Below are 19,849 nucleotides of genomic sequence, written 5' to 3'. Positions count from 1 at the left end.
AATGTTAAAAATGGACCAAAAGATTAATGCTAAACAACGTTTGACATGTTTGAACGAACGTAAATAGATTATTTACTAGGTTTTTTTAGCTTTTCGGCGTGATTTTACACCCCCCCACCACGTTTTGTGGGAGCATAATGAACGCTAACTACTTGGTGTTATTTGGACATAAATTATGAACTTTGTCAAAAGAAACCACATTTGTTCCGGACCTGGGATTCCTGGCAGTGCCTTCTGATGGAGATAATCAAAGGTAAGGGGATATTTACAATGTTATTATCGATATTAGATGATGCTAACTGTATAGCATAGCTTATTGTTCTTAGCATAGCACCCCGTTTATTGCAAAATGTGATTTCCCAGTAAAGTTATTTTGAGATCTGGCCATTCGGTAGCAATTACGAGATGATAATATATTATTCTTTGAATGACAATATTATAATTTACCAATGTTTTCGAATAGTAATTTTGTTATGTTCACCGGAAGCATTTCAGAGAAGAAAAAAATCTGAATTTCACGCTACTGTAAAATGCTGTTTTTGGATATAAATATGAACTTGATGGAACAAAAAATGCATGTATTGTATAACATAATGTCCTAGGAGTGTCATCTGATGGAGATTGTCAAAGGTTGGTGCATAATTTTAGCTGGTTTCTGCTTTTGGTGACGCCTGACCTTGAATTGAAACTGGATGTTTGTACTTTTGTGGCTATGTACTGTCCTAACATAATCTAACTTTATGCTTTTGCCGTAAAGCCTCTTTGAAAATCGAACAATGTGGTTAGATTAAGGAGATGTTTATCTTTTAAATTGTGTAAAATAGTTGATTGTTTGAGAAATTGAAATTATTAGATTTTTGATGTTTTGAATTTCCAGCCTTGTTAGCAATCCCGTCTCGGGGTTCATTGCTAACCTGTAGCCCCAACAGGATTTATGTGAAGTTAATGTGATAACGTGACAACATGTAAAGCAACATGTGATCACATGAACTACACATGTGAAAACCTGATCACATGGGAAGTGTGATCCCAATGGCCGGAACAGAGCAAATGGAATGGCATGTATTTGATACCATTCCACCAATTCCGCTCCAGCCATTACCACGAGCCCGTTCTCCTCACTTAAGATGCCACAAACCTCCTGTGGAATGTGTCTACGCCTCACATACATTCATTTATAAGCATTTCAGGACCAATAGTTACTTACTCTGTTATAGATATCAGTATGTGTTGGCAAATATTCAGCATACTGGAGAAAATTATGTTCAGATAATGCACTGAACTCTTGGTCATTTAATCCATGTGATAACCAATACGGTTTTGTACCATTGGTATTTGCTTGTGGTGTGAAGGACACTTTAAACCTTGGACAAATGTTATTCATCTTACAAGGATAGGCGTGTTTCCTAAAATGGAATCTGACATTTGAAATCTCTTCTTTGTGCACAAAACCTTTGAAAATGTTTACTTTCTGCCCTAGTTGAGTTGAAGCCAAGAATATACTCCGTAGTCCTCTCATTACTGACCTCCAAGCCGTATGTGAGGATCTGCACATTCCCTGGAACTGTTTTCTAACTTCTTTTGGTAAGATCAAGCCTGATTAAAAAAAGACCAACACACATCTGATAGCCTAATATGCAATTTTACAATCGAGATAATCTTTAAGTCTTGTAAAAATACCCAGCCAGAGGCATCTTCTTATTAAACAGTGCCGAAGCCTTTGACAGGGGTAAATGGCCTTTCTTGTTATAAAGCCCTTAGCATTCTAGAGGAGGGGGTTAACAGGGATTAATTGCCTGCAGCAGATTTTTTTTTGAATGCAGACCCAATAAAAACACAATACACACAGACACAGACAGACACACACACTTTTTGGGGAGTAACATTTTTGGACCATTGAAAATCTGATTTTCCATAACCCCTAACCCGAGGACAGATCCACTGTGGATTAGTGTTAACCAAGGACAGATCCACTGTGGACTAGTGTTAACCGAGGACAGATCCACTGTGGATTAGTGTTAACCGAGGACAGATCCACTGTGGACTAGTGTTAACCGAGGACAGATCCACTGTGGACTAGTGTTAACCGAGGACAGATCCACTGTGGACTAGTGTTAACCGAGGACAGATCCACTGTGGACTAGTGTTAACCGAGGACAGATCCACTGTGGATTAGTGTTAACCGAGGACAGATCCACTGTGGACTAGTGTTAACCGAGGACAGATCCACTGTGGACTAGTGTTAACCGAGGACAGATCCACTGTGGACTAGTGTTAACCGAGGACAGATCCACTGTGGATTAGTGTTAACCGAGGACAGATCCACTGTGGACTAGTGTTAACCGAGGACAGAGTCACTGTGGACTAGTGTTAACCGAGGACAGATCCACTGTGGACTAGTGTTAACCGAGGACAGAGTCACTGTGGACTAGTGTTAACCGAGGACAGATCCACTGTGGACTAGTGTTAACCGAGGACAGAGTCACTGTGGACTAGTGTTAACTGAGGACAGATCCACTGTGGACTAGTGTTAACCGAGGACAGATCCACTGTGGACTAGTGTTAACCGAGGACAGATCCACTGTGGACTAGTGTTAACCGAGCACAGAGTCACTGTGGACTAGTGTTAACCAAGGACAGATCTACTGTGGACTAGTGTTAACCGAGGACAGATCCACTGTGGATTAGTGTTAACCGAGGACAGATCCACTGTGGACTAGTGTTAACCGAGGACAGATCCACTGTGGACTAGTGTTAACCGAGGACAGATCCACTGTGGACTAGTGTTAACCGAGGACAGATCCACTGTGGACTAGTGTTAACCGAGGACAGATCCACTGTGGATTAGTGTTAACCGAGGACAGATCCACTGTGGACTAGTGTTAACCGAGGACAGTGTCACTGTGGACTAGTGTTAACCGAGGACAGATCCACTGTGGACTAGTGTTAACCGAGGACAGATCCACTGTGGACTAGTGTTAACCTGAGGACAGAGTCACCGTGGACTAATGTTCATCGAGGACAGATCCACTGTGGACTAATGTTAATCGAGGACAGATCCAATGGAAAGATCCAATGCCACTCTTTAGGGTCAATATTAGGTCTTTTACAAAACCACAGGCCGCCAAACAATGTTTAAACATGATTTTCAACTTTTCAATTGAATGTCATTCTGGGTTTTATTCATAAAACTAGGTAGGAGGATGGTGACAGCTAAGTACTTTCAGTGAAATAGCTAAGTAACAGTTGTGCAGTAATGGCCCCATGAGACTTGAAGTACAGTTTTCCTGCCTTGGCTTTTAAGGGACAATGAATGGTATTGATGGGGATCTTATAATGTGTTATGGTATTGGGAATATTGGTTCACATGTCAGCTATAGTAGGACATAGATTTTAGCAAGCTGCATTAAAAATGCACTACTGTAATCACCAGACATAGAAATAAAGCACCAAAAAAAACCTGTTACCACAACAGCAAAAACATTTACAGTACTGAAAAAGAGGATGCAGTAACTAAGATAGTCTTATGGAATGTTGCAATCAGGTGCAATAAATGCTTTGCCTGGCCAGCTCATAGATCTGTAGCTACACAGATAAAATACAATACTTCTACGGGAGCTAATGAATGCAGTTTCATATTGAGACAAAGTGAGATCACTTATCGAGCGTTAGGCTCGGGCAGCTTAGCTTTCCTCGAAGACATGCTTAAGGAGTTTAAAGGTCCAATGCAGCCGTTTTTATCTCAATATCATATCATTTCTGGGTAAATATTAAGTACCTCAATTCAAATGATCAAAAATAAACAAAAATAGCTTCTTAGCAAAGAGTAATTTCTCAAGCAAGAATTTTGCTTGGAGTTTCTGGGAGTGGTCTGATTTGGGAGGGGAAAACTGAAGCGAACTGTTATTGGCAGAGAGGTTTGGAACTCTGGTGATTTCACTAGGCAGGAAAAATCTCAATCCCACCATAACAGGCAGACATTTCAGGCAGTCTTTTCAAACAGTTCTTACACTAAAGGGCATTATCATAATTTTCACAATTTCACAATACTATTCCAACCTCATTGTGTAGAAATATACAGTATATAACACAAGATAATCACGTTATTGACTGCACTGGGCTTCTACTCACTTTTTGTACATTCACTTCTATCTCAAGTGAATGCACAACATAGAGAGGCTGCTGCCTACCTACAGACCTGAAATCATGGATAACTAGTTACTTCAATAATGCCACTTTAATAATGTTTACATATCTTGCATTATTCGTCATATATATATATATATTGTATTTTATGTCATCTTTTGCATCTTGCCTATGCTGCTTGGTCATTGCTCATCCATATATTTACAATATATATATATATACACTGCTCAAAAAAATAAAGGGAACACTTAAACAACACAATGTAACTCCAAGTCAATCACACTTCTGTGAAATCAAACTGTCCACTTAGGAAGCAACACTGATTGACAATACATTTCACATGCTGTTGTGCAAATTGAATAGACAACAGGTGGAAATTATAGGCAATTAGCAAGACACCCACAATAAAGGAGTGGTTATGCAGGTGGGGACCACAGACCACTTCTCAGTTCCTATGCTTCCTGGCTGATGTTTTGGTCACTTTTGAATGCTGGCGGTGCTTTCACTCTAGTGGTAGCATGAGACGGAGTCTACAACCCACACAAGTGGCTCAGGTAGTGCAGCTCATCCAGGATGGCACATCAATGCGAACTGTGGAAAGAAGGTTTGCTGTGTCTATCAGCGTAGTGTCCAGAGCATGGAGGCGCTACCAGGAGACAGGCCAGTACATCAGGAGACATGGAGGAGGCCGTAGGAGGGCAACAACCCAGCAGCAGGACCGCTACCTCCGCCTTTGTGCAAGGAGGAGCAGGAGAAGCACTGCCAGAGCCTTGCAAAATGACCTCCAGCAGGCCACAAATGTGCATGTGTCTGCTCAAACGGTCAGAAACAGACTCCATGAGGGTGGTATGAGGGCCCGACGTCCACAAGTGGGGGTTGTGCTTACAGCCCAACACCGTGCAGGATGTTTGGCATTTGCCAGAGAACACCAAGATTGGCAAATTCGCCACTGGCGCCCTGTGCTCTTCACAGATGAAAGCAGGTTCACACTGAGCACGTGACAGACGTGACAGAGTCTGGAGACGCCATGGAGAACGTTCTGCTGCCTGCAACATCCTCCAGCATGACCGGTTTGGCGGTGGGTCAGTCATGGTGTGGGGTGGCATTTCTTTGGGGGGCCGCACAGCCCTCCATGTGCTCGCCAGTGGTAGCCTGACTGCCATTAGGTACCGAGATGAGATCCTCAGACCCCTTGTGAGACCATATGCTGGTGCGGTTGGCCCTGGGTTCCTCCTAATGCAAGACAATGCTAGACCTCATGTGGCTGGAGTGGCAGTTCCTGCAAGAGGAAGGCATTGATGCTATGGACTGGCCCGCCCGTTCCCCAGACCTGAATCCAATTGAGCACATCTGGGACATCATGTCTCGCTCCATCCACCAACGCCACGTTGCACCACAGACTGTCCAGGAGTTGGCGGATGCTTTAGTCCAGGTCTGGGAGGAGATCCCTCAGGAGACCATCCACCACCTCATCAGGAGCATGCCCAGGCGTTGTAGGGAGGTCATACAGGCACGTGGAGGCCACACACACTACTGAGCGTCATTTTGACTTGTTTTAAGGACATGACATCAAAGTTGGATCAGCCTATAGTGTGGTTTTCCACTTTAATTTTGAGTGTGACTCCAAATCCAGACCTCCATGGGTTGATAAATTGGATTTCCATTGATTATTTTTGTGTGATTTTGTTGCCGGCACATTCAACTATGTAAAGAAAAATTTATTTAATAAGATTATTTCTTTCATTCAGATCTAGGATGTGTTGTTTAAGTGTTCCCTTTATTTTTTTGAGCAGTATATATATATATATATATCCATTCCTTTACTTAGATTTGTGTGTATCAGGTAGTTGTTATGGAATTGTTAGATTACTTGTAAGATATTGCTGCACTTTCGGAACTAGAAGCACAAGCATTTCGCTACACTCACAATAACATCTGCTAACCATGTGTATGTGACCACAATTTGATTTGATTTGATATCAAACGTGACAAACATTACAAAATGTCCTTTTTCAAGTAAATTTTTTGGGTTAGTTGCTATGCTAACATGTTAGACAGCAAGCCTACGTTACTAAGCATGCATGAGAACATTCCATTCGATAGCACACTGTGTGTGACTGCTAGCAATAGCCTCAGCCGTTAGTGTAAGTCAGTAACCAACATAGGTGTCAGGGCCTAGCTCTTGTCAAGTAGTAGGATGTCAGACCACTGTGAGATCCATAGAGACTTAGGGAGAGGCTGTGGTCATATGTCACTGGCCTTGGGGCAGTTGTCACCCTCACCGCTCCATGGTGACACTTATGGCAGATGGCAGGGCAGGGGGCCAGACGGTGAGGTGAATACATACAGTCAAAGGGACTCTGATGGGAGACAACAGTAAATGGGGGCTGACAATGCTCAGCTGTCCCGGTCCATGTGACTGTGCATTTCCTCACTGCCATGGTCCATGTGACTGTGCCTTTCCTCACTGTCCCGGTCCATGTGACTGTGCCTTTCCTCACTGTCCCGATCCATGTGACTGTGCCTTTCCTCACTGTCCCGATCCATGTGACTGTGCTTTTCCTCACTGTCCCAGTCCATGTGACTGTACCTTTCCTCACTGTCCCGGTCCATGTGACTGTACCTTTCCTCACTGCCATGGTCCATGTGACTGTGCCTTTCCTTACTGTCCCTGTCCATGTGAATGTGCTTTTCCTCACTGCCATGGTCCATGTGACTGTGCCTTTCCTCACTGCCATTGTCCATGTGACTGTGCCTTTCCTCACTTCCATGGTCCATGTGACTGTGCCTTTCCTTACTGCCATGGTCCATGTGACTGTGCCTTTCCTCACTGTCCCGATCCATGTGACTGTGCTTTTCCTCACTGTCCCAGTCCATGTGACTGTGCCTTTCCTCACTGGTCTGTGTGACTGTGTGACAGTACACCCTGTCCTGTTTCCTCTGAGGACATAACGGAAGGAAAATAACATTCACTTTCCTCTCAAGCAATAATCGCATGTTCAGTTTGACCTAGTCCAAAGTATTTTTTCAAGAGAGAAATGTTCTTTGTAGAGTATAAACGGATATGATACTTCTTCTCTTGTTATATTTTCTTTCAGTGTTGATGGCCAAGGGTAAGAATAAGAAGAAGAAAATATTGTTTATAGTGAACCTTACTAAAAAGACAGCCCTAATTCATGAGGACACGTCATACTCTTCTGTGCTTACCAGTCTTGATTTCAAGATTAAATAAGCCCAGATTGGCATTTTGGGGTCAGTTAAATATAATGTTTTATATTGCAATCTTAACTGTTCAATTTAACTTTAACTTTGATGTTTTGTCCAAAATTATGTACTTTAACTTCAGTGACGACTCTCGAAATACTGCACTGTGTGCAAGCACCCAACACAGGAATCCCAAAATGATACTAGTGCAATATGTATTTTAAACAATAAATAATCTGTGTAAATCTCTACAGATCCTCTGAAACAGAACACACAAAGCCCACAATTAACACGGCCAAACCAACTAACACGACCGATATACATTTTTAACGACTGCCAGTCCAGAACAATAAGTCCGTCAGTTCAACATTCCTCTCAATGAGGACAATCGTTAATTACATGGCTCTCCTTCTTTCAGACAGGTTTTCTTGCAAAGAAGTTCATAACAATGGTTACCTACTGTGTGACACGAAATTCTAGCTTTAGTTATTAACCAAGCCATGAGGGCACAGAGTGAAATACTCAAAGGTTTCTAGAAAAGGACCCGATGAGTTGATTAAGTTGATTAATTGCTTTGAGATCTCTCCTGGGGTCTTGGTTCCTGGAGCAGGAAATCACTGGAAAATAGGTCTAGAAGCCACCAGTCTGTCAGATTATTACATTGCTAATTACGGACTTGAAAATTCATATTTTTCCTATTACTTGAAAATGCTTGTTATTCTGACTTGAAAATTCTTATTAATTCCTACAAAAACATCCTCTGCATTGTAGAGTATAGAGATACCAACATTACCACTTTATCTAAAACAAGAAACAGAACCCTTCCTTGCTGTTTCCACAGTTCACATAGAGGTAAGGACAACATTGCAACATGGGCTATGTTTGAACATGGGAGTTCTGTAGGTTGACATTGAAGAACAAAAAGCTTTCTCTACCACTAAGCAGGCAAAATGCATAATTTCCTTGAGGCAAAGGCTATGTTGCTAGTAGCCAAGTCAGGGAGACACTGACAGAGTGTCTCTGAAGGCCTCTCTCTCTCTCTCTCTCTCTTCCTCTCTCTCTTCGATATGACATAACCCAGATGTAGTGTGTTAGTCAATTCAGCTCCTCATGCTCAGCCAACGACACCAGGCAGGGATGTTTGTCTGCAGAGTTGTTATAGACAGCCAGACAACTCTGCAGAGCACAGTATAATATGATCATTAACTTCATACCAGGCAATAGTTGTGTTGGGATTTTTCCTCAAAAAAAAAAGATCGATATTGAATACATCAACAAAAATGTAAATCTCAAAAAAAGTGTATTCACTCAATGGAATTGGTTTTCTAACGTAACAGATTTTCCAGAAGTCCTCATTGCAGTTATGTGTTTTTGCCATCAAATACCATTTAACGTGGGATAACGCTTACAGAGAACTTACTCAAGCAATACAATAACAATTAACACAAATATCTTTGTTGTATCACACTCTTTCAAAAGGCGTTTTTTTCTAACTGTTTTTTTTTATTTTTTAAACCTGCTTTGTTCCAGGGAAATGTCGTCTACGCTGATGGTGACAGGAGGGTGTACAGTTCTTCACAACAGATTCAGCTGATCAGAGGAACACTTTCTCTGGGTCTGGCAACACTTTCTCTGGGTCTGACTCTCTTCTCCAGGGGAAGGGGGGATGTAGAGTGGGACACAACTCCACTTCCAGACACACTTGTTTGAAGTTGCAGGGGGAGCATCGAAGCCCACAGAAAGAGTGAATCAATGGAGGCATGATAATGAATTATTTCCTTGCTGGAGCGAGAGTTGGAGGGAGATATAAAATAAGACAACATGCTGTGCAGCTAACAGCCGGGGGCCTCTGTGTGTGAATATTGGTGTGACGGTTCCCAAGGACTCCTGGCGCAATTTGATGGTGGAAAAAGAAGGAGATGGCGAGGAGGTTGGAAGAGTAGAGGATTCTGGGTGTTCAGGGGTTAGAGATTTGTCCCGAGCCATTCCGCAGGACACGATGATATGCATCTCTCCGCTTAATTACACAAGAACTATTGAAGGGGTGAAATTAAAAGAGTTGAAATGAAAGAGAACGAGAGATGGGAGGATTATCCTCCAGTAATTATCATAGATATTAGATGGCTGGTAGCACAACGCCTCTCCAGTTAGAGTTCACCTTTTTAATGCTCAAGTGACTCACTGATGATGTTGGAGATATGACATATTAGAATATTACATTAACTTAACTAAGTGTTTTTCTGTCCGATCTTGTATTACATTTCCCCCGGCTGAGCGTCTTCTATTCAAACTCAAGGATTGGACATTAGATTGGAGATTATGAACACTTTGAGTGAACAGTGAGTTCTCATGTAGAAGAAAAGAAAGCCAAACATCCTCTCGGTGAACTCTGCTGGAAGTCCTTTTATTAGACAATTATTTTGGCTGGCAAACATGAATGATCTTCCAACATTTCCCTGTAATTGTTTGATCTGACAGCCAACTGCTGAAACACTAATGCATTACTTTTTTATGTCCTTTCTAGATTTATTTAGCTGTCTGTGTAAACAAGTGGATAATAATTCTGCCAGCCTAACCAGGATATGGATTTTATTTGCATTATATAGCTCTGCAGTATCATTTGACATACAGTTGGATGTTTCTATTGTAAAAAGAAAAAACCCTGTGGTATTTTACAATGTTCAAGATGTTGGATCATATTTTCTGTTTGACATTTTATATTTATTGAAGCCTCCTTCAAGTCTCCCTGTACGGACATCTTTAGTTCCTTTATCCAGACACTCATTGTACCTGTACAATGAAATGTGCCGTTTAGGCTCAGTGTAACAGACAAGTTAATGAGCGTAAACACTTTCCTTCTGTACTGTCCTCCTCTTCTCTTCTCGTCTCGTCTTCTCTATAGGGAGGGCTGCACTGTTAAGTGCCCCACGAAAGAGATTATACCAAGATTACAGAGGCACCTACAGTTGCCATGGAGACTCGCTTTGCTTGTCTCAAGGTGGTATGCAGAACACTCGAATCCTCTGACTTCTCGTCGTTTGCCGTCTGACCGTTGGCAATATTTAAGGGGCTGCCTGTGGAAACTGTAAAACTATGGACGTGTGGAGGAAGAGATGCGGTGACAGGACATTCTCTGTTTCTGTCACACATTATTAAGGGCTAACAGCAAACCAACAGAACGTAATTACCTCAGCGCACAGCTGACACAATGAATGTGCCGGAAACCATAAAAATACTCTATTGGAAATTAGCCGCGAAGGCCGTGGAGTCATCATAATGAGCCTTCAAATAAAACACCAATGTGGAACAGAGAGGAGCTGGAGGAGAGGACAGGAGCCAACCTGGGAGGTTGACAGGTGGAATAGACCTTTAGTATAGTTATCTAAAGTCACTCTCTCCTATGTTTAGCTAACGATATTCCACCACACACTGCAGGCTACAACTTCATGTGTGGATTATTTGTTGGACAATGACATCAAGATTGAGGTTGTCCACAGTTGCAATTTATAATGTACATGTAGGCTGTTTTTCACTAACTGGGAAAGTCAGAAAGAGAAAACTATGAAAAATGTGCTGCGAACGTTCTCCGGTGACGGAGAGAAGATTTGTCTTTCAACGGGTGGGTTTAATTGACTGTGCCTTTGCTAATGTAGTTATTTTCATCCCTTGGAGAGCTGTGATCTCCTTGTGATAAGCGTACCCTTCTGATGGCCTGTGTAATCTTCCCCTGTGGAGCATATAGATCACACACAGACAGGGGACTGGCGCGTGCCGCTCTGCCTGACCTTCACACAGACAGGGGACTGGCGCGTGCCGCTCTGCCTGACCTTCACACAGACAGGGGACTGGCGCGTGCCGCTCTGCATGACCTTCACACAGACAGGGGACTGGCGCGTGCCGCTCTGCATGACCTTCACACAGACAGGGGACTGGCGCGTGCCGCTCTGCATGACCTTCACACAGACAGGGGACTGGCGCGTGCCGCTCTGCATGACCTTCACACAGACAGGGGACTGGCGCGTGCCGCTCTGCCTGACCTTCACACAGACAGGGGACTGGCGCGTGCCGCTCTGCCTGACCTTCACACAGACAGGGGACTGGCGCGTGCCGCTCTGCCTGACCTTCACACAGACAGGGGACTGGCGCGTGCCGCTCTGCCTGACCTTCACACAGACAGGGGACTGGCGCGTGCCGCTCTGCCTGACCTTCACACAGACAGGGGACTGGCGCGTGCCGCTCTGCATGACCTTCACACAGACAGGGGACTGGCGCGTGCCGCTCTGCCTGACCTTCACACAGACAGGGGACTGGCGCGTGCCGCTCTGCATGACCTTCACACAGACAGGGGACTGGCGCGTGCCGCTCTGCCTGACCTTCACACAGACAGGGGACTGGCGCGTGCCGCTCTGCCTGACCTTCACACAGACAGGGGACTGGCGCGTGCCGCTCTGCCTGACCTTCACACAGACAGGGGACTGGCGCGTGCCGCTCTGCATGACCTTCACACAGACAGGGGACTGGCGCGTGCCGCTCTGCCTGACCTTCACACAGACAGGGGACTGGCGCGTGCCGCTCTGCATGACCTTCACACAGACAGGGGACTGGCGCGTGCCGCTCTGCCTGACCTTCACACAGACAGGGGACTGGCGCGTGCCGCTCTGCATGACCTTCACACAGACAGGGGACTGGCGCGTGCCGCTCTGCCTGACCTTCACACAGACAGGGGACTGGCGCGTGCCGCTCTGCATGACCTTCACACAGACAGGGGACTGGCGCGTGCCGCTCTGCCTGACCTTCACACAGACAGGGGACTGGCGCGTGCCGCTCTGCATGACCTTCACACAGACAGGGGACTGGCGCGTGCCGCTCTGCCTGACCTTCACACAGACAGGGGACTGGCGCGTGCCGCTCTGCCTGACCTTCACACAGACAGGGGACTGGCGCGTGCCGCTCTTCCTGACCTTCACACAGACAGGGGACTGGCGCGTGCCGCTCTTCCTGACCTTCACACAGACAGGGGACTGGCGCGTGACGCTCTTCCTGACTTTCACACAGACAGGGGACTGGCGCGTGCCGCTCTTCCTGACCTTCACACAGACAGGGGACTGGCGCCTGACGCTCTTCCTGACCTTCACACAGACAGGGGACTGGCGCATGCCGCTCTATCTGACATTCACACAGACAGGGGACTGGCGCGTGCCGCTCTTCCTGATCTTCACACAGACAGGGGACTGGCGCGTGCCGCTCTTCCTGACCTTCACACAGACAGGGGACTGGCGCGTGCCGCTCTTCCTGACCTTCACACAGACAGGGGACTGGCGCGTGCCGCTCTTCCTGACCTTCACACAGACAGGGTCATTCCTCCCCACTGCAAACCCTGCCCCTCAAGCACATTCCATTACACACACACACACACACACACACACACACACACACACACACACACACACACACACACACACACACACACACACACACACACACACACACTCTTTCCAACCAATTACACTTGTCTCCCCTTCTTTTCTGTATTTTTCCTCTCTCCTCCTCCCCCTGACCCCGTCTCCTCCTCCCCTGACCCCTGTCTCCTCCTCCCCCTGACCCTTCTCTCCTCCTCCCCCTGACCCCTGTCTCCTCCTCCCCCTGACCCCTGTCTCCTCCTCCCCCTGACCCCTGTCTCCTCCTCCCCCTGACCCCTGCCGACTCCACCCTCTGACCCCTGTCTCACCCCCTCCCCCTCTCTCCTCCCCTGACGTCTGTCTCCTCCTCCCCCTGACGTCTGTCTCCTCCTCCCCCTGACCCTTCTCTCCTCCTCCCCCTGACCCGTCTCCTCCTCCCCCTGACCCCTGTCTCCTCCTCCCCCTGACCCCTGTCTCCTCCTCCCCTGACCCCTGCCGACTCCACCCTCTGACCCCTGTCTCACCCCTCCCCCCTCTCTCCTCCCCCTGACGTCTGTCTCCTCCTCCCCTGACGTCTGTCTCCTCCTCCCCCTGACCCTTGTCTCCTCCTCCCCTGACCCCTGTCTCCTCCTCCCCCTGACCCCTGCCGACTCCACCCTCTGACCCCTGTCTCACCCCCTCCCCCTCTCTCCTCCCCCTGACCCCTGTCTCCTCCTCCCCCTGACCTCTGTCTCCTCCTCCTCCTGATTCCTCCCTCCCCCTCCCCCTGACCCTTCTCTCCTACCCCGACCCCTCTCTCCTCCTCCCCTGACCCGTCTCCTCCTTCCCCTCCCCCTGACCCCTCTCTCCTCTCCCCGACCCTTCTCTCCTCTTCCCCCTGACCCCGTCTCCTCCTCCCCATGACCCCTCTCTCCTCCTCCCCCTGACCCCTCTCTTCCCCTCCCCCTGAACCCTCTCTCCTCCTCCTCCTGACCCCTCTCTCCTCCTCCTCCTGACCCCTCTCTCCTCCCCCGACCCTTCTCTCCTCCTCCCCCTGACCCCGTCTCCTCCTCCCCCTCCCCCTGAACCCTCTCTTCTCCTCCCCCTGACCCCTCTCTCCTCCTCCCCATGACCCCTCTCTCCCCCTCCCCCTGACCCCTCTCTCCCACTCCACCTGACCCCTCTCTTCTCCTCCACCTGACCCCTCTCTCCTCCTCCCCATGACCCCTCTCTCCTCCTCCCCTGACCCCTCTCTTCCCCTCCCCCTGAACCCTCTCTCCTCCTCCTCCTGACCCCTCTCTCCTCCTCCTCCTGACTCTTATCTTCTCCTCCCCCTGAACCCAGTCTCCTCCTCCTCCTCCCACTGACCCCTCTCTCCTCCTCCTCCTCCTGACCCCTCTCTCCAACTCCTCCTGACCCCTCTCTCCTCCTCCTCCTGACCCCTCTCTCCTCCTCCCCCTGACCCCGCTCTCCTCCTCCTCCTGACCCCTCTCTCCTCCTCCCCTGACCCCTCTCTCCCCCTCCCCAGAACCCTCTCTCCTCCTCCCCCTGAACCCTCTCTCCCCCTCCCCCAGAACCCTCTCTCCCCCTCCCCCAGAACCCTCTCTCCTCCTCCCCCTGAACCCTCTCTCCCCCCTCCCCAGAACCCTCTCTCCTCCTCCCCCTGAACCCTCTCTCCCTCTCTCCCCCTCCCCCAGAACCCTCTCTCCTCCTCCCCCTTGACCCCGCTCTCCTCCTCCTCCTGACACCTCTCTCCTCCTCCCCCTGACCCCTATCTCCCCTATCTCCTCCACCACACTCTATTTCAGCCACTTGATTAATTGAGCAGATCTGCTGACGGTGCCAGCCAGCGCAGCTCGGCATGTCCTTATAATTCCATTACTAACGGCAACCATGAAAAACAAATAGACTCCCAGCGAAGGGAGCTCTGGGCACAATGCCTCTAACTCCAGCATTCCCTCTCCTCCCTCGTATTGCATCGTACTTCCTCTCCTCTCCTTTCCTCTCCTCTCCTTTCCTCTACTCCCTTCTCTTCTCCGGCCGTGACCCCACTCTCCGAGGAAGTCTCAGGAGGAGTAGGGATATGCCAAAAAACCATCTAATAAATACAGGTGTGAAATAGGACAAATATAAGCACCACCCACAATACAGAAATACTGCACGCACATACAGTGTGTAAGAGTCAGTGTACATTTATCTCAGCTCCACCACAGGCACTGCGGCAGAGATGACAGCTATTCGACGGCCATCACTTATTCTGCTTTGTAAAGCAGAGTCAAGCTCTCCAACTTTCCATCATTTATGAATGCTACTATTTGTTAAATACTCATTGGACCAAAATTCAAGCAGATATTTTTCTGACTGAAAAATGGTCTGTGATTATAACTGTACAGTTATAGCATGAAGGGAATTGGACATTTATTCAAAACCCTCCTGACAGAACAGGGAAAAGACTAAAGCAACAGGATGATGGTGACAGAAGAAAATAAACAACAATGCTATGCTGAACTGTCAGATGCCTAAGTAGACAAAGTAGATCAATGCAAATACCATCACTTCTTGGGGGGGTTTCTAAAGCCAAATACCATCACTACCTGAGGGGGGTTTCTAAAGCCAAATACCATCACTTCCTGAGGGGTTTTTCTAAAGCCAGATACCATCACTTCCTGAGGGGGTTTCTAAAGCCAGATACCATCACTTCCTGAGGGGTTTTTCTAAAGCCAGATACCATCACTTCCTGAGGGGGGTTTCTAAAGCCAGATACCACCACTTCCTGAGGGGGTTTTCTAAAGCCAGATACCATCACTTCCTGAGGGGGGTTTCTAAAGCCAGATACCATCACTTCCTGAGGGGGGTTTCTAAAGCCAAATGCCATCACTTCCTGAGGGGGGTTTCTAAAGCCAAATGCCATCACTTCCTGAGGGGGGTTTCTAAAGCCAAATACCATCACTTCCTGAGGGGTTTTTCTAAAGCCAGATATCATCACTTCCTGAGGGGTTTTTCTAAAGCCAGATACCATCACTTCCTGAGGGGGGTTTCTAAAGCCAGATACCACCACTTTCTGAGGGGGTTTTCTAAAGCCAGATACCATCACTTCCTGAGGGGGGTTTCTAAAGCCAGATACCATCACTTCCTGAGGGGGGTTTCTAAAGCCAAATGCCATCACTTCCTGAGGGGGGTTTCTAAAGCCAAATACCATCACTTCCTGAGGGGTTTTTCTAAAGCCAGATACCATCACTTCCTGAGGGGGGTTTCTAAAGCCAGATACCATCACTTCCTGAGGGGGGTTTCTAAAGCCAAAAGCCATCACTTCCTGAGGGGGGGTTCTAAAGCCAGATACCATCACTTCCTGAGGGGGGTTTCTAAAGCCAAATGCCATCACTTCCCGAGGGGGGTTTCTGAAGCCAGATACCATCACTTCCTGAGGGGGGTTTCTAAAGCCAGATACCATCACTTCCTGAGGGGGGTTTCTAAAGCCAGACACCATCACTTCCTGAGGGGGGTTTCTAAAGCCAAAAGCCATCACTTCCTGAGGGGGGTTTCTAAAGCCAAATACCATCACTTCCTCAGGGGAGTTTCTAAAGCCAAATACCGTCACTTCTTGAGGGGGGTTTCTGAAGCCAAATACCATCACTTCCTGAGGGGGTTTCTAAAGCCAAATACCGTCACTTCTTGAGGGGGTTTTCTAAAGCCAAATACCATCACTTCCTGATTGGGGTTTCTAAAGCCAAATACCATCACTTCCTCAGGGGAGTTTCTAAAGCCAAACTGAACTCCAACTTTGGAATGAAATTTGTCTGCCTGCTATGGAACAGAACCCTCACCCTCCACAACAGCATCTGCAGAAGGGCGCTCTTACCAGTGAATGTTGTTGCTCAGTATATCTACCAAGCATGGCATCCACAGGGAGAGCTTGTGTGGAAACACCTGAGCTAACCTGGCATCTCGACTTCATTTCCCTTTCACAAGGGAGATCAACTCATCGCAGGAATATCCATCCATAGAATATAAACCATAACACAAGATGAGCATCTTCTTAACAAATAGTCCCACTCCTTGTTTAGTCTTATGTAGCACATCAGCCTTGGAACAATGTCTGATCAATGACATGTTTTATTAGTCCCAACCCTCTCCTTCATCCCCTTGTTAAACATCAGTTATACCCTCCTCCAAACAGACCCACCGCCAGCCATGCTCACAGCCCATCTGGAGGCTGAAAGCAAAGTAACGGTATAATGACAACAATGATTACACTAAAACCCAATTATTACTACTGTATGGTTAATGACTGTTGAGGCTTAATGGACCTGTGTTTTTTGCGAAAGCCTTCAAAATTGTCCCACGCCATCTACTGCTAACGGCCTGATTATCGGCTTTGTCCAATTGGGTGGACCGTCCATTTCGATCTGGGCTATCCATTTTGGGGCTCGGATCGCATATCTTGTTTCTAATCACACTGGCTGAAATGTATGGGGGAGAGAGGGGGGGTTGGTGGTGTAGAGATGGCCTCTCAGAGGTAACGCAACTCCAGTCATAGGGTGGTTTTGTCATCTCTGTTACAGCCCAAATCCAAACTGCCATTATTGTCTGTGTGATTAGGCTTTATTAGTCCTGATGACCAGGTGCTCTCAGCCACGGCTCAGCACAGCTCAGAGGCCCATAATGAGGCCTGGCTTGCCGAACAGGGCAGAGGATTGGCAGATTGTTGCGTAGCCTGAGCCAGGTTTATCTGGTCTGATCCGGTCTTATCCTGATGAGGTGGCCTGAGAGAGGGGGAAAGAGAAAGAGAGAGAAAGAGAGCGCGATAGAGATAGATTGAGAGGGAGGGAAAAGGGGATTTAAAGCTGGGCTTACGAAAAGCAGTGTAGAACTCGTGCAGAGTGAGGTGTCCGTCGTTGTTGTAATCATCGTAGCGGAGCAGGTCCTGCATGGTGCACTCCAGCAGACTGTCCTCCAGGTGCTCCTTCATAGAGATCTGGACAGGAGGATGGAAACCATAGAATTACAATGATTATATTCCATGATTCACATTCTAGTTCTGGATATAAACCATGGGACCAAGTCGCATATAACAACTGTCTTCCTTTATTCCCTTAGCGGTCTTCCTTCTTCTCTTAACCTTTATTTTAGCCTTGTTCTATGTTTAATTCCTTTGGGAAAAGAACAGGTGCAAACTATGCACTTGGTGAGTCTTAAATCTGGCCCCATTCTGTACCATCTATAGAGGGAGGAAGAACCAGTGTGCAGAGCAAGTGAAATACTGCTTTACACACTGAGAGAACTGATGATGACATTTAGTGACATTTCTTTCTATTTCTTTCATTTCTCTGATCTTGGATGGATATCTTGCTAAAACAGAATTTATAAATGTTAAAAATTGAAATGTCTCTTGGCTATGTGTCAAGATTAATAACTGCCAACCATGATTTGATCAGATCTTAAATCAGATCTTTAAAAATGCTGAGATGCGAGAAATAGTTCTTAATGTATTCCACGTCGATCCTGTCTCCTCAAAGTATAAAAGTGAAAAGGATGTGTCCCAAATGGCACTCTGTTCCCTACATAGATCAAAAGTATTGCACTATTGTTTAGGGAATCGGGTGCCAATTGGGAGGCAGACAGTCTTTTTTTTGTTTAATGGGACATAAAGTTATTTTTTAAATAGATCACAAACCTACACATCACTTTAGTATAGAAAGTCAAACATTTAATAATACCATCCTAATTTTCCAATTCAATTTGATAATTAGCAGTGGCTCACCCACATGTTAAAGCAAAGCTGTTATTCTAAGCTTTTCCGTTTTGTTCAATATAGTATATACAGTGCATTCGGAAAGTATTCAGACCCCTTGACTGTTTTCACATTTTGTTACGTTGTAGCCTTATTCTAAAAATGATTAAAAAAACATTTTCTCTCATCAATCTACACACAATACCTTATAATGACTAAGTGAAAACAGGTTTTTAGAAATGTTTGCAAATTTATTAAATATAAAAAACAGCAATACCTTATTTACATAAGTTATTTACATAACCCTTTGCTATGAGACTCAAAATTGAGCTCAGGTGCATCCTGTTTCAATTGACCATCCTTGAGATGTTTCTACAACTTGATTGGAGTCCACCTGTGGTAAATTCAATTGATTGGACATGATTTGGAAAGGCCCACAGTTGGTCCCACAGTTGACAGTGCATGTCAGAGCAAAAACCAAGCAATGAGGTTGAAGGAATTGTCCGTAGAGTTCCAAGACAGGATTGTGTAAAGGCACAGATCTGGGGAAGGGTACCAAAAATGTTTGCAGCATTGAAGGTCCCCAAGAACACAGTGGCCTCCATCATTCTTAAATGGAAGAGGTGTGTAACCAAAAAGACTCTTCCTAGAGCTGGCCGCCTGGCCAAACTGAGAAATCGGGGGAGAAGGGACTTGGTCAGGGATGTGACCAAGAATCTGATGGGCTCTCTGACACACCTTCAGAGTTCCTCTGTTGAGATGGGAGAACCTTCCAGAAGGCCAACCATCTCTGCAGCACTCCACTAATCAGGCCTTTAGAGTAGAGTGCCCAGACGGAAGCCACTCCTCACTAAAAGGCACATGACAGCCCGCTTGGAGGTTGCTAAAAGGCACCTAAAGGACTCTTAGACCATGAGAAATGAGATTCTCTGGTCTGATGAAACCAAGATTGAACTCTTTGGACTGAATGCCAAGCGTCACGTCTGGAGGAAACCTGGCACCATCCCTATGGTGAAGCATGGTGGTGGCAGCATCATGCTGTGGGCATGTTTTTCAGCGCCAGGGACTGGGAGACTAGTCAGGATCAAGGGAAAGATGAACGGAGCAAAGTACAGAGAGATCCTTGATGAAAACCTGCTCCAGAGCGCTCAGGACCTCAGACTGGGGCAAAGGTTAATCTTCCAACAGGACAACGACCCTAAGCACACAGCCAAGACAATGCAGGAGTGGCTTTGGGACACGTCTCTGAATGTCCTTGAGTGGCCCAGAGCCCTGACTTGAACCTGATCTAACATTTTTGGAGAAACCTGAAAATAGCTGTGCAGAAACACTCCCCATCCAACCTGACAGAGCTTGAGAGGATCTGCAGAGAAGAATGGGAGAAACTCCC

General features: G+C 46.7%; 1 protein-coding gene across 1 annotated transcript in view; it reads right to left on the bottom strand.

The window, feature by feature from the left end:
* LOC106603823 (follistatin-related protein 4) overlaps positions 1-19,849 on the bottom strand; it is a 270,553-nt gene that overhangs the window by 70,581 nt on the left and 180,123 nt on the right. Inside the window, exon 6 of the mRNA XM_014197993.2 lies at positions 17,583-17,703. Within this exon, the coding sequence (XP_014053468.1) occupies positions 17,583-17,703 (121 nt within the window). The remainder of the gene's footprint in view (positions 1-17,582; positions 17,704-19,849) is intronic.

This window comes from Salmo salar, chromosome ssa04 (assembly GCF_905237065.1).
Source record: "Salmo salar chromosome ssa04, Ssal_v3.1, whole genome shotgun sequence".
Lineage (NCBI taxonomy): Eukaryota > Metazoa > Chordata > Actinopteri > Salmoniformes > Salmonidae > Salmo > Salmo salar.
The sequence above is the reverse complement of the archived record's forward strand: the minus strand, read 5'-3'. Positions and strand labels throughout refer to the sequence as shown.